Source organism: Sorex araneus, chromosome 3 (genome assembly GCF_027595985.1).
Source record: "Sorex araneus isolate mSorAra2 chromosome 3, mSorAra2.pri, whole genome shotgun sequence".
NCBI classification, from domain to species: domain Eukaryota; kingdom Metazoa; phylum Chordata; class Mammalia; order Eulipotyphla; family Soricidae; genus Sorex; species Sorex araneus.
Window position 1 is genome coordinate 133,645,638 of NC_073304.1, and position 16,405 is coordinate 133,662,042.

General features: G+C 36.8%; 1 protein-coding gene across 1 annotated transcript in view; it reads left to right on the forward strand.

The window, feature by feature from the left end:
* SPTLC3 (serine palmitoyltransferase long chain base subunit 3) overlaps nt 1-3,591 on the forward strand; it is a 170,735-nt gene extending 167,144 nt beyond the window's left edge. Inside the window, exon 12 of the mRNA XM_055133468.1 lies at nt 3,350-3,591. Coding sequence (XP_054989443.1) covers nt 3,350-3,463 — 114 coding nt within the window. The 3' untranslated portion in view covers nt 3,464-3,591. The remainder of the gene's footprint in view (nt 1-3,349) is intronic.
* The last annotated feature ends 12,814 nt before the right edge of the window (nt 3,592-16,405 follow it).

Genomic DNA, 16,405 nt, shown 5'->3' on the forward strand with positions numbered 1-16,405 from the left:
CAAGTCTGTGCCGAAATATCACTCTTGGTGGTGTTTAAGAGACCATATACACTGTCAGGGTCAGTTTAAGATCATCTGAATCCACTTCTGGTCAAAAGGGAACACTTTAATCTTTCCTTTCTACTATGAAAGATTTGCTTTTTACTATGTTTAACATCACATTAATTAAGGTCTTTTCTGATTACTGACTTTGCTAATTGAGTTCACCTATGAGTTTATATACCCTGGGATGTAAATACTTTTTAGAAATCTTGTTTTTGTATATTCACTTGAATTTGGACAATTATATATTCCACTATTGTTTTTTAAATCCCTCAGTTCTGCAAATTATAGCAGTGTTAGCTTTGCACATACTCTTCCACTTTAGAATTTTATTTTCTCTATCATATTTGATCCATATCATGAGTTCCTCCAATGCCGCATCGTTAGGAAGGCTGAGTAGAGAGAGGCTTCTAAAATCTCAGGGATAGGATAATAGAGAGGTTACTGAAACCGCTTGAGAAATTCGACGATCAACCACATTTCATGATTGTGATCATGAGTTCCCAACATGTCTAGCCCCAAGTTGAATTTACTCCATCATTCCTCTTGAGTATTTACTATTTTTTCCCTCCTTTTATAATAGTTTTAAAAAAAAGAGCAATCCAGTTACTTCACCTTATCACCACCAAGTATTCAAGACTGTATATGCCATAACATCAGCACTATTATAACATAATAAGCTAAACCTTAATAATTAGTTTAGCATTACTATTGAGGTCTAGGGATTTACAGTACTGTTAATTATGCTTTCCATGCATATATTTTTCCAGTACTGTACCCACCATCAGAAAGCACACTTCTCTCTACCAGTGTCCCAAAGACCCCTTGAAATCCCACCTCCCATGTAAGTTCAGTTCTATAGACAAAAATCTTAAGTTCCTATAACTTTGATCATTTTTGTTTTTTAATTGAAAATATGAGATCTTTTCTTTTTTTATATTGTGGAGTGGATGACACCTATACACATATAAATGAACAGAACTAAACTCTAGAAATTACACAGAATTATTAACTAATGAGAAATTTTTCTTGAAAATTTTTTCTGTATTTTATAAGCATATAAGTTTTAAAAACCAGTATTATAAATAATCCTGTGAAAATAAATTTTATGTATATGAAAGATAACTCTTACAAATTTAAATTGTATTAAGGAAGAGGAAATTAAGAGAATTTTAAGGGGAAATCTGAAAAAACATATAAAAGTATATTTTATTCTAAGAAACATAATATTGAATTTATGTTAGAAAATATTGTAGATAATGCTTAAGTATATGCATTAATAAGTAAACAATTATGATAGAAAGTTCTATGAATATTAAAAAAAAGGACCTGGTAAAACATAGAAGATTCAACATAAATAAGAAGTTAATTTGCTATTGTAAACTTTTAATTTGCTATTTTTAATTTGCTATTGTAAAATCCCGTAGTTACCCAGGTAAAAATCTTACTCAATACCAAATGGTGAGTTTTCTCTTTTAAAGAAGCTCCTTTAAATCTTGTAAGATTGGGTTCAATGCTGTGAATTCCCCAACTGTTGTTGTCCTTGAAGCTTTTCAGACCTGAATGGTAACTTAGCAAGAGTATACTTGGTGGGGTATTTGTTTCATTGAAATTTTTAATACTCAATCCCTCTATTCACTTGTTACTTGTAGAGTCTCAGTGATAGATATGCTGTGAATCTTATGGGCTTTCCTTTATATAAATTTCTTTTTTGATCAAAATCAAAATCTATTTTCAACATCCTGTGTTCTGTATCTGGCTTTGGACAATCTGAAACAATGTGTCTTGGAGTTTTTCTTTATTTTTTTCCATTTTTGGGCCACATCTGGTGATGCACAGGCCTTACCCTTGACCCTATGCTCAGGGGCATTCCTGGCAGGCTCACAAGACCATATGGAATGCCAGGCACTGAACCTAGATCAGCGTCATGTAGGGCAAATGCCTTATTCACTGTACTCTCAGGCTTGTAGTTTTTCATATTGAATCAATTTTTATTGTGACCCTTCAGGACTCTAGGTTCAGGTATCTGTATCCCTCAACTCTGGGAAATTCTTATCTATAATTTCTGTAACTAGTGGTTCTTCATTAAATTTACCATTCTTTTTTCAGATACTCTAATGATTTTTATTGCTCCTCTTGAATTCATCTCATTGTTCTTTGTTGTGCTATACATTTATTTTTGAATGTTTTTCTATATACTGTTGTTTCCTAGAGGATTCCTACATCTCACTTCAGAGCCTACTGATATTTTCCTCATTTCCTGTTATTGTGATGCCTATGCTTTCTATTAAGTTATTTACATACATCACCTATCATACTCTACATTTCTGTCATTTCTGATTGTAGTTTTCTCATTTTGTCTCTCATGCTTTCTTGTGCTTTGCTATCTGTGCCATTGTTTCCTTGAACTTATTAATCATCCTCAACATGGCATAACTGGTGGGTGCTGATTGAGTTTTCCATGTAACTGTTTTCAATTATTGAACTTGGTGGGCTTTTATTCCTCTTCTGATTTAGGGTTTGCTCCTGATAGGCTGAGGGCAAATTTTTGTAGTTAACCCAACCAACTGGAGTCTCTGAGGGACTAGACTGGAGTTGTTCTTTTCTTTATATACCAGCCTGTCATCATCCAGTGACAGGAAGTATAAAAATATGTAGGTGAGAATGTGATGAGCAGAGCTGGTTCAGAAGATGTAGAGCTGGATCTGAAAGGGTAGGAGAGCAAGTGGAGGCCAAGCATGGGGTCTACCAGGAACAAGTCAAAAGGGAGGAGAATCTTCCTCCAGGTCAAAAAGGCCTTTAAAAAAATCAGCTGGAACATTAATTTTACCCAGAAGGATGGGGAAGCAAGAAGAGGTCCAGAGGATCTATAATAAATATATTTCTTTTTTTATTAATAGTTTATCTTTAATTAGTGAGTCAACGTGAGGGTGCAGTTACAGATTTATACATTTTTGTGCACATATTTCCCCACTGACCCTGGTTTCATCCCAGTCACCCTACGGTTCCCTGAGTATCCCAGAGAGCAGCTGTGGAAACCAGGAACACATTTTGAGTGGCCCAGGATATCCCACACAACAGAGTCCGAGCAGCACCACGTGCTCTGCCCTTGCTTTGAACTGCTGGCTCCATTGGCCAAATTCGCTAGGAGTCAGCCCAGGTTTTCTGACCACTGTTTGAGAGACTCACATATACGTACACAAGCACACACACTCCCCACAAAAATGAAAAAGAAAAAAAAGAAAGAAAGAAAGGGAAAGAAAAATGGGTGTTTAAAGATCACTGATGGGAGGTAATCTCTTTGCAGGTTTTGCAAGCCCTTGATGAAATGGGTGAACTTCTGCAACTGAAATACTCCCGGCACAGGAAGTCAGCACGCCCTGAACTCTATGATGAGACAAATGTCGAACTTGATGATTAAGTTTACTGGTTCTGAATGGAACTTAAAAACTTTGCCAGAAAGACCTCCCTCCGTGCCTCAAAAGGAATATAAACGAATGTCTTCCCCTTCCTAAGGAAAGTTTCAAGCCAGTTAATTGAACGGAAACAAACATCGTTGTATTGTTACTGTCTCCAATTTGGAACTGAAGACAAAAAAATGTGATTCCGAATTTTAAGTTTCTCTCTCCCCAAATATACTGCTAGAAATACACACACACACACACACACACGCACGCACGCACGCACGCACGCACGCATGCATGTGCTCATACACAGACACACACACATATGCATGCACGCGCACACACATACACAGGCACACAGACACACACACAGTCTCAGGATATTGTTCATGTCAATGAGCCTTGTTTTCATGCTACTGTGTAACCTCTTTTATCCAGACCCTTTAAGGTAGTAAAGCCAAATGAGAGGGCTTTAATTTTTTAATTTGGTTGATCTCATGTGCTTACTTATTTTATGGACAGTTAAAAAATAAGCAAACTGTAAAATATTTAAGTGAACAATAGCCAATTTTCTGGTTCAACCTATGAATGTTCCATCAAGAACTCTTCTGTATTGTGGGAAGTTTCAGGTAGGAGGGTGAAAATAATGTCGCTTTTACCATTTGTCACATTTGGACCTTTTCCAAGGACAAGTGTCAAAAGACATAGTGAATATATGAAGGGAGAGAGCAGTACCACAGCAGTGACTGCAGACATCTTGGAAGAAAACTTTTCTTTTCCTTTTATGGGTCTCCAAAAGTTTTACAATTGTGCTTTTGAAGCTTGGAGAAGATTTTTCATTTCATAAAGAAGGGAGCAAAAAGCAAGAATATGATTTTTAGGCCTAGTCTAAAACAAGTTATAACAACTCAAATATTGTTGGTGCCGTAAGGAATCTGGAGTTGTCATTTTCCTATTGAATTTCGAGTAACTGATGAAATTCAATTTCCCTTAGAGCTGACTCCCAAGACTACACTTGAATAATATATTCATGAAGTGCTCTTTAACATTAAAAGTATATTGTGTTAAACTTCCTCAAGACTGACATCTATTCAAGTCCATTTAATAGCACTATCCAGCAAATTTATTCAATTTAGTGGAATAGATTTGCATATCAAATTTTTTTGCTATATGTAATTTGAATTCTCTGTCTCTTTGTCTCTCTGTCTCTGTCTGTCTCTGTCTCTCTCCCTTTCTTTCTCTATAAATGTGAACACAAAATTATCTGAAAAATTAGCCCTTTGCTAATTGAATCTAGTTTGGGATGAAAAAAAAAACCACTGGAACGCCTTATCTTTAGCAAGCTCCCAGATGGTGCCCAGATTTGGAAACTCTAAAGAGCAGTGGTGACCTTTTAGCAAAGCTTCTGTAATAGTTTGAATGAGTTACAGAACATTCCACTCCATCAAATGACACTATTAACAAATCACTTCAAGAGAGGTTTGACTTGGTGTGGCACAGATGGACCCAAGGTTTTCATGCTTGTGCACACTAAAATAGAAACGCAATCCATAGCACCAATATTAATGGAGCATTGCACTGCTACTCAAAGCTTGCTAAATAAAAGTGGTGAGGAACATGAAAATCTTTTTATGAGTAAATTATAAACCCAGTAAGTATATCAGTTTAAAGGTGAATTAAAATGATAGGGAGTATTATTATCATGAGAGAGGTCTTTAATTCTTAAAATGTAGTTGTCCCATCCTATAACAGATGTCGATGACAAAATCCCAATTCCTAATGATCTGCTGCACCACTTTATAAACTGATATATAACCAAAGAAAGACATGTCTTTCCTCTTGAAAAATGTGAATCCAAATATCTTTAGCCCTATAAAAGAACAAGGAGGCAAAAGGACAGTAGAATGTCTAGGACGTCAATATGCTACAACAAGCAATAAACATTTCCCCTCTATTTTGAATGTTTTCTTCATGCACCCACACCCACACCCACCCACCCACACACACACACACTCACACACACACACCCCTTCACACTCCTCCTTTGCATTATAAGCCTCTGGAAGGGTGCTGTTGTGAGCAGGAATGGTTACCTTTATTTATTTTTATGGAAAGCTTCAGTTTAACTCATAATTGAGTAAAATTACTTACTACCCAACTTGAAAGACAGGGAAGGATTTATTCCATCATCAAATTTACAAAGTCTAGATTACAATATAAATCATCTGCCTCTTCAGTTATCTTGGTCAAATGCACATATGAGATATCAGACTATACCTCAAAGGAATGCCTCCTGAGCACATTAGGAGGAACCCAGAGACCCAGGGCTTCTCATATAAAAGCGTGTGTCATACAGAATGAAATTTACTAAGAGCGTGATTGAAAATAATGAGAATTTTTATAGGAGGAGGTTTTCTACAAAGTTAATTAAACCATGATTTCAAATCAATGGTGATTAGTCACTCTCAATAATATTATTAGAGCCAAAACTGTATCTTTGACTGGGTCCATTGGGAAAGAGGATTTTATAACAGCCATTAAATTATGTACCACAAATACTCCATTTATATCCCATACATTCTTGTAAACACATGCACATATATACATACATACATACATACATACTCTTCATTACCCTTAAGTAAAAAAATAAAATATAAATGCAGAAAGATGACAATGTAGTTGGTTTGTAGGTAGATGAAAGATGTTATTCTGAAAATGACCTCCAAGGAAGAAAAAGAATACAAGACCAATATTTGTAAGAAGGACATAATTACATAATTATAAATAATATAGACACTCTTTTAAACATTTAATGGAGTTAGAGTGTCATGCATGTTTGACTATATTGGTTTTTTAGCATGTTAACAGAAGACCATAAATTTAAGGTTTTATTGAAATCAGTCCCTAAATCCCACATCAGAAGCTCATCAAATCATAACTGAAGGGCCCACGAGAGTAATATTTAATTTTATCTAGTTTTCCCCAGGGAATTCTAATACAACCCAAAATTTGGGATCAATAGTAGAGCTTTTTTCTGTTTTGGGATTTTTTTCTGGTAAATCTGTTGTCTGTAACTACATAATAGAAGCTTTGTTTCAATTTTCTATTCATAGGGTGTTTACAATATTACTACAGTAAATTATTCAAAAGTTTTCTTCTCAAAAGAAAATTTTGTTCCCATTTTCTAGGTAAATTCTCTTTCAACAAGATAGGTTTAATATTTAATAATAATCTTCCCTTCATTTGGATTTTTTTTCTTCTCTAGACTGCCTACATATAAATTCCTTTGAGATATTTCTATTCTTTTATCATCTATTTCTCTGGTATTTTGATTTTTTCTTCATATCTCTTCCATAAATCTTCAAGTTTTCATTATTTATTCTAATAATAACTGTTGGTTAGAGAAACTGCAATGATTATTCAAACATAAAATATTCCTATTTTTAGTCAAAAACATCAAATATAAATAATTTGTTCCATCATAAAAATTAATTCCTAATGATGAAATTCTTCTCTTCTTTCAAATGCCTAATTTTGTTTATTATTAACAGTGCTCTGAATTTATCTGGTTATTTATTGTCAATTTTTCCTTTTCTTAGTAAGAACAACATATTTGAAATCTGTTTCTCAGAATTTCCTATTCAGCTGTGTAATGTTTAGGAAATCAAATTAAAAGGAGACCATAATTTAAATGTTTATAGGTAATTATTGTGGTATATGGTTTCTGGTGTTCTCTGTAGTGGTAGAGTGTGTGTGTGTATGTTTGTGTGTGTGTGTGTATTTGTATGCATGCGTGCATTATTATGTCATGATGTTTATATTTCTCTGAAATATTTAAGGTGATAAATTTCATTTTAATGCCTGTGAAACATTAGTCTCTTTAATAAACAAATCACCAAACTTAATAATATTAAAAAACAATGTTTTTTTAATTAATTCAAAGTTGTAGTTACCCTAAGAAAAGTAAAAACGAGGCATGAGGGATAGAACAGATGTTAAGGAACTTGCTTTTTATGACCCAGGCTGACCCAGGTTTAGTCCTTGGCATTACTTATGGTCCCCTGGGCACCACCAGGAATGATCTCTCAGCACCGAGTTAGGAGTAGCCCTCAGCACAGCTGGACAGGAACAAAAATAAAAAATAAATAAAAACAAACAAAAAAATAAGAAAAACAAGAAATGCTAAGGGTGAAGTTTGCGTTAGATTTTCATTGAATATGGAGTGAATAGGGAGACTTATCTACTGTATGCAAGACTCTGAGTCCAATATCCAGCACTCCTTGAGTACCTGTCACATTCATGTATGACGCACATGGCACCAGAGTACCACTGGCTTACGCACTAATGACCAGTGCCTAGCTGAGTTCTCCTTGAGATGCCCCCTATTTTACTACTGAGTAAAACTGACAAAGATGGATACAGTGCCTTGTACTGTATGTGAACCAACTCTACTCATACTTCTCAATGATGTATATTGTGACATTATATCGGTAACTAGAAACTGGCCATATTGGCATTATTTACCCATACGGTATTGCCAAACCCTACAAAATAGAAATCTGGAGAAATGGATACTGAATATTTATTAGCACACCACTGAGACCACATGCTAAGGCCTAGGCTTGGAACAAGGGACTGTAACTTGTAAATAGCAAAGTGATGAATCATAACAAAAACCTCAGAAATTCTATAGAAGCTGTGTTACTAAGATGGTTATAGTTTTCTCAAATTGAGGCTGGGGAGCCCACTTTTTTTTGTCCTCTCCCAATCAACAAATCACATATGCAAGCTGCCAGGCAAGCCATGTGGAAAGCAATTTTTTTCTTTCCTTTTCTATGAAGAGGAAGCTGTTGGGGAGGCACACCTTATGGTGATCGGGGGTGACTACTAGCTCTGCATTCAAGGACCACTCTAACAGGGATTAGAGAAAACATATTGATGTTGGAGATCAAACTTGGGTGGCTGGCCACGTACAAGACAAGCACCTTACCTGCTGTACTACATCTCCAGCCCCTAGGAAAAATAATCTTCCCTTCTTAAGGAAGAATTCAGCTCTGAGCTGAGGAGTTCATCTACTTAAAAGATTATTTCTAAGTAATCTCTTAAAAACATTCATTAAAAGCTAAGGAGATAGCTCAAAGAATCGGAACACATCTTATATGCAAATTTCCAAATTTCAAGCCACAGCACAACAAGGGCCTCAGAATACCCACTGTATCTAATTCTGGTGGTCCCTAAGTTATCACCAACGTGGTCTTATGGTCTTGGCTCCATCACTGCCAGAACGGAGCAGCCCCACATTATCAGCCCAAGCACAGAACCATCAGGTCCAGAACTGCTAGGCCAAGTATTAGCAGGAGTGACACCCAGACTCCCATGCAAAAGTAAGGAGGTCAACAACATTAAATAAACAAATAAATTTACAATGGATTTTGTTTTGGGGCCACATTCAGTGTTGGGCAGAGCTTTCTCCTGGCTCTGTGTTCAGGGATCACTCCTGGAGGGGCTCAAGGGACTACTAGGGATGTTGACATGAAATCTGGGTTGGTCCTATACAAGGGAAACATTCTAGTCATGAACAATCATTCCAGCACCTACAGTGGAAATTTTTAAACACAATAAAATAGAATTAATAGTGAATCTATATACATCTATCACCTAGTTTCAGTCTGTTTTTTTTTACTTTATATTTATTTTAACACTCTGGTTTACAAAATGGTTCATAATACAGTAATTTTAGGCACTCTGTGTTTCAATACCATGCCTCCCACCAGCGTGACCAATGCCCCCAGTATCCCCCTTCCCAAGTGTGCCTCTTGCCTCTTTAGCAGGTACTAAATAGTTAACTTTATATTGCTTGTTACCAAAAACATGGCAAATGGAATTATAAAAAAATTCGTTCAGTAAAAGATAAGTAGTGAAGATTATTATATCTCACAATAGCGTTATTAAAATTATTTTCTGTGGATTTGTTGAGCTGTTTGGTGTTAATGGAGCCTTATGTATTATTGTTTTCACTCACTGAGCCTAGCAGGCTTCTATGCAACTTTCCCATCTAATTTTTTATTTTCCTACAGGACTGTAGAACTGGGACTATTCTTTGGCTTAGCATCTCTTCCAAGATTAGTATGAAGCTGTGAGACTGTGAAATTGGGTCATTTATACGCCAGGGATGTGGTTAATGACTGGGGCTGCTGGGCTTTAGGCAGAGCAGGGCCTTGGCTTTCCCCAATTCTGGAAGGAATCCAAAGTTCTCAGCCCAGAGACTCATCTACCTTGGAGTTTTATTAGCTTGGTGTCTCTTCTGAGATTAGTGCACCTAGCTTCAATTTTTACAAATTTATGCTCAGGATTTTTAATTCGGCAGAGAGTCTCTTGCCCGCATGCCTGGCTGTCTTCCCCAGGGCCCCTCGGAGGGGATGGGCTCCAGCTTCCTTCCCCACCCCGAGCAGAGTTCCCGGTGGCCGAAGACCACCGGAACCTAGCTACAGCCATGCTCGAGGCCCCTCTCCACATGTTCGGACAGGCCTCATGCATGAAGGTACCAGTAGAGGAACCCAGGTGTGTGTAATCCCATCATTAGCCAACATCCAGAGACTTAAAAGCAAGCTCCCAGAAGTGCGTGGCTGCGCGATACCTTGTAGCCAGTATACTTCTCCCTCCCTCTGGGAGAAACTGGCAAGCTTCTGAGAGTTTCCTGCCCACATGGGACAGCCTTGCAAGCTTCCCATGGTGTATTCATATGCTAAATCCAGTAACAAGCTGGATCTCATTCCCCTGACCCTGAAAGAGCCTCCAGTGTGACATCATTGAAAGGGCCTAGCCGAGAGAGACTTCTAAGATCTCAGGGAAAGGATGAATGGAGAGGTTACTAAGCCCGCTCAAGAAATCAACGATTAACGGGGATTTCGTGATTCGTGATTCGTGATTTTTAATCCATTCCTTCACAGACTTCACTCACCTTCCCATCAGTTTCCTTTGAACACACTTTAGAAATATTATGATTTGACCACAGAAACACTAGGATTTAATCATAATTGTTTCATTAGGTCTTTCTAAATGGTAGTGGTCAGTGTGTTCCTTAATTTGTTTTAAAGTTTCCAAAAGGTAAGTAATCACGGTTGCAAAAAGGGATCAAATTAAGTCATATTTTCATTTTTCTATCTCATACCAAGGATGTGAATTTTCTAGATCAAGACTAGGAATTATTTCTAAAGTAAAGATTGTGTCTTTTAAAGATGATAAATCTACAGGGGTATGGTGCTGCCAGCAGGTCAACCTGTACCTGTGGGGTAAGTGCATTAGCAGCCTGATGGTGGCTTCAGACTTCCAGTACACCAAAATTGCTGCTGTGCCTTTGGCCAGACCCCAACAACTTGTGACCAAGTTTACCAAGAAATTAAACGGCCAAAAGTTAGGTATCTGGGAGCCACACCCACAAACCACCGCTCTGCTATATAAGCTCATCTATCGGCCTTATTTCAGAGACCCATAAATCTCAAAAGAGATCAAAAGACACAGTTAAAGCCTGTAGCTCAGAGGTAGGCAGGAACCCATGACTGAGAGCTCCAGGCCTGCTTGAATCGGGACTGGGCCTCCTCTCCTCAGGTCCCCAGTTTTCTAGTAGCTTCGCAGTCATACCCACAACCTGCCCCCAATGCCATGTAGTCTCATCAATGGCCAAGACCCAGGGACTATATAAACTAAAGCTCCTGGAAGAGAGTGCCACACAATGTCCTGACCGCACGCCATGCTGTCTTCACCAGGGCACCTCTGAGGGGGGCGGATTGAGTCTCCCTCCCCACTCCAGACAGAACCCCGGCAGCTGAAAACCTCCAGAATTCAACCACTGTCATGTCCAAGGCCACTCTCCACATGTTGAGATGAGCCTCACCCAAGACGAGATGAACCTTACCAGAGTGTGGACCGGCAGGAAAACCCAGGTATTCAGGAACCCGTGACTGAGATCTCCAAGCCTGCTCAGATTGGAACTGGGCCTCCTCCCCCAAGGTCCCCAGTTTTCCAGTAGCTTAGCAGTCACACCTACAAACTGCCCCTGGCGCCATGAAATCTCATCAACAGCCAAGACCCAAAGACTGTAAACTAAGGCTCCCAGAAGAGAATGACACAGAATGTCCTGGACATTATATTCTATCCATAACAAGCAATACAAAACAAATTGTCTAGCATTGCATTTTTGGCAGGTTTGAGTGGTGGTGAGACTGGTGTCAAAATATTAAATGTAACCAAAGTAGAAAGAGAATATGGGGAAAACTGTCTACCACACAGGCAGGGGAAGGGTTGAATCAGGGGGTGGTGATGGGGAAGTACTAGGGATTTTGGTGGTGAAAAATGTGCACTAGTGAAGGGATGGTTATTTGATCATAGTATGTTCAAAGCTCACACATTGAAAGCTATATCTCACAGTGAATCAAAAAAAAAGGGGGGGAGAATAATAATTAAAAAAAAATAAAACAAAATTGACATTTAGAATAGAATTTTTTAAAAAAGTGATGCAGAGTACATGCCCAATTCAATCATCTTAACCAGTGGCTAAATAACTAGCAGTGCTTCTACATTATAAAAAAAAATGATGATAAATCTATCATTTTGGACATACATTATGTGTCAGACTTTGTATCAGGAAATTGTGACATATCATTTTTTCTGGAGACTCTCACATAATTTAATGGATTTATTTTAGTCAGCAATAGTGTGGAAGTTGTCTGAATTACAGCAGAATATATAAAAAAAAAGGCCAATAAATTTCAAGATTCTGAAAAAACTTTGATTTTTTTTTTCTGAGAAGTTCCTCCTCCTTATCAAATAAAAATAAAAAATTTAAACAAGAGACTCACAAATAAATCCAGGAAGAGAGCAACACACTGCAGAGATGTCTCCCCACCCCATGCAGGCTGATTTCACCCAGGCACTTGGGGGGGGCAGCGCACCTACCCCAAAAGAACCACAGCAGCTCCAAACTTCTAGAACCCAATCGCCACCATGCTTACAGCTGACCTTCATATGAGGTCGAGACCCCAATGCATGAGAATGAATCCACTGAAAATCCCAGCATCTGGGACTTGTGACTGAAATCTCCTGACTCTCACAGAGTCAGGAATGGTCCTCTTTTCCCATCTCTCTGTGATTCTGGTTTCCTGGCAGTCACGCCCAGAAACTGCATCTGGGCACCATTTAAGCACATTAATGGCCATGATTTAGAGACTCACAAATTAATCTTAGAAGAGAGTAACAAGCTGCAGAGATTCCTTCAGACCCCAAAATCACCATCCAGTTAAAGTGGCTCTGTGACATCTTATACTTTATGCCACTAATATAGCAAGAGTAGCATACCACATTTATTAGCACAGAAGGCTCAAACTCTAACAACACGTTAATGATCTCTTATATGGAGGCTTAATGGCTTCAAGTTGAGATACAACAATTTTCACATACTTTCCTCCAAGGAAATATTTTTGTATCATTCTTAGTCAATTATTCATAACAAGCAATACAAAATAAATTATTTAGCACCTGCCTTTGGGGCAGACTTATGTGGTGACAGAAAAATTCGATGTAATGGTGGTGGGAAGGTATAATGGTAGTGGGATCAGTGTTGAAATATTGAATGTAATAAATTACTGTGAACACTTTATGAAAATATAATTTTAAAAAAATTTAAATGATTTCTTCTTGGGGTTGGAGTACAGTAGGTAGGGCATTTGCCTTGCACATTGTAGACATTGGTTCTGATCCCAGCATCTTATATTGTCCTCCAAGCCCACCAGAAGTTATCCATGAGCACTACTAGGTGTGGCAAAAAAAACAGGAAAAAATTAAGTAAATTTTAAAAAATAAATATTACTTCCATTAACTATTATCTTTTAGCAGGATTAATTGAAGCAGAAACAAGAGAACAAGTAAAGAAAGTTTAACCATTAAAAAAAAAAACCTTGACACCTGTGACAGTTTGGGTTGGAGGTAGAATTTGTTATCCTCAGTCTCATTTCATCTTTGATCCTAATGAGAAACTTAAATCTCATGATTGAACAGATATCACAGATAGGGATCAATAAAATATACAACATAAGAGATTATAGTAGAAGAAAGAGGGCATTTTTTTCTGCTATGGTATAAAACAGAGCTCCTTTTTATTCAGCCCAGATGCTAATTTTTATATCAAAAATATTGATGGAAGGAACTAGTGATTTTGGCTCTTATCCAAGTTTATTCAAGATCTTTCTTAATTAGGTTTGGGTCTGCTGCAATGCCCATGGCCAGGGTTAGGTCTGGCTCCAATCACCACATTAAAATGCTCACTACTTCATCATGGGCCAAGGAATAAGGCAAGGAAATTGCTGCTTCTTTGTTTCTCCAGCCTACAAGTATGTGTTTTTCCAGATTTGAAGCATTCATGGAGCAAATGTGTAAGAAGACCAAAAGAAACGTAATGGCTTCACTGTGATGAGATCAATCCAGCCTCCTTGATTCCAATCCTCAGCATGAATAAGGTTCTGTATATAAAAATGAATGAGTAGCAATATGAGATCACGGAAATAAATCTTGGCATCTTCTGAATGAAAAACTTTTATTGATTAAAGCAGTCAATCCATTTATAAATTTGTTAAAGGGAAAATCATTTCTTCTGCCAACAATGCACGATTTTCCCCATAAGGTGTCTGTTCGGTAAATGACTAAGTAAATCATACAACTAATTTTACAGTGTCCATAACAAGTTTGTATAGCTTTTACCAGTCTTTTTAAAACACCTCAACACACATAATGTATCAATAAATTATTGTGATGAAATATTGACACCCAGGACAAAAAGGATTTCCCTTAAATATAAAATAATATGTTTACATTTTAAATATACTTCAGTTTCTCTAAAACATATCCAATTACATACCTATAAAAATTTTAACTCTAAGAATATACTTAGATAAAAATCACAGCATACATTTGTACAATATTTTATTAATAACATAACTCAACATGGAATCTACCACATAATAGAGTTTCCTTAATAGGTATGTCTACAAGTCCCATACAAATTCAGTGTGCAGTCCCATCACTTAAATACCTTAAATTATTTTTTAAAATATGGTCCATTTCTAGTAAAATGAACACCAACACTTTTGAAAACTACATTTTCATGATACTTTATTTGTAATAACAAAGTAGAGAACATTTCAACAATTCAAATTAACCATCAATCTATATTATGACTATTTAGAAAACCAAGAATTACTTGGTATTTGCAAGAAACCAGAAACACCAAAAATGTGTGGCCAAAGAAAAAGAAAGAAAAAAATGTAGATGAATGGAAAAGAAATCCTTTTTTTGAATATTCAAATAAGAGTCTCTGTTCACAAATTTGAGTGTGTGAATCTAACAGATCCACAAAAGAATAGGTTAATAATAGTTACAAAATTCTAATACGAACTATTTGATAAGAAAAAGGGAAAAAGCAATAAACATTAAATCTTTCTCAAAATAAAAAACGTTAAAACAATAGAAAATATAATAGAAAAATGTAAAATATATGGCTTATTCAAACACCAATACTTTATGAAAGGAACAACAGGAATACTGAGGGCAGGGAAGAGATCCAAAAGTAATAGAAGTGCTTTCTTGAGTTTGAAACAAACAAGCAGATAAAAATACCCTTTTAGGCACTAAACTGACATGAATTTTCACCTAAACACAGATCTTCATGAAGGTTTATTGCCTCAAAGGAAAATGAGAACCACAACTTTACCAACCAGAAAAAAGGAACCCATTCTCAATTGTAGAAATAGAAGTGACAATTTCTGAATGTCATAAACTGTCCTCTAGAAAGTTCATTCTTTCTGTACCCAGACTTCTTCAGTTTATACCAATGCTGAATGTTAACATTTTGTTTAGTCCTTATCTATCAAATAGAAAGAGAAAATCAGTTTTCTATATGTTTGATTTTCATTTACTAGAAATATTTTTCATATGTGTATAGACTTTGTCATGCTCTTGTTGTGTTTTCTATCAACCAATTTCTGTCAATCATACAGAACCCTAAAATGCAGCAAAATAATTCTTGCAGAGTCAGAAGGCAAAGATAAAACTGTATATTCAGAACAACTTAATCAAACAAAATAAGACTTCTACATGGACATTATCAAATTATTTTGTGCACTTTATTTTATAAATTACTTGACCAATATTTCAATAAACATAGTCAAGCAAAAGAAACATGTCAAATCCAGAAAAAAAGAATTAATCCAGGAGTACAAAAGGGGGGAAAAATCCCAGAATGATTACATGTTAGTTAAAGTGGATTAAGTGAAAAGTAGCAAAAGGTGATGGACTGAAATCTTCTTTTAAAGAAGTCCAAAAGGGTGTGTGATTGACAAAAACCTTCCCTCACACGTGATGTTTCAAGGAGCTAGGCTCTTTTCCTGCCTGTGTCTCTACCAAGCTCTAGGACTTACACATTTTGTGTGTCATTCAGGCTCCTGGTTTCAACTTTTGAAAATAGAAAAAGTGTATGAGCAAAATGGGGTCTTCTGAGAATAGCAGGCCCTGATTTCAGGATTTAAAGGGAGGACCAAGAGATCTCAAGGATAGAATGACAGTAAGCTATCATTGAATTAACTGATGGTTAATTCTTAGAGATATAATACTCCTCCACCACCACATAGCTTGAACACCAACCCATTCACTTCAGCCAAAGAGATGAGGCTTTCTAAACTCTATTCATATCCCAGTCATAGTACCCAGATTCATGAACCCACAGTCACCTGCTCAGCAGATCAGGCTAGTTGCTAATTCCATCCCTCATTCTGAAGAGCTCCTCTAACAGATTCATTTACCTACTTATTTCTGTTCACCATGTGCAAGGTAACTGTCAGACCTGAATGTTCTCAGCAAAGCCATCTCTGAAGAGGTTGTGCTGGATGGCAAAGGGGAACGTTGTAGTG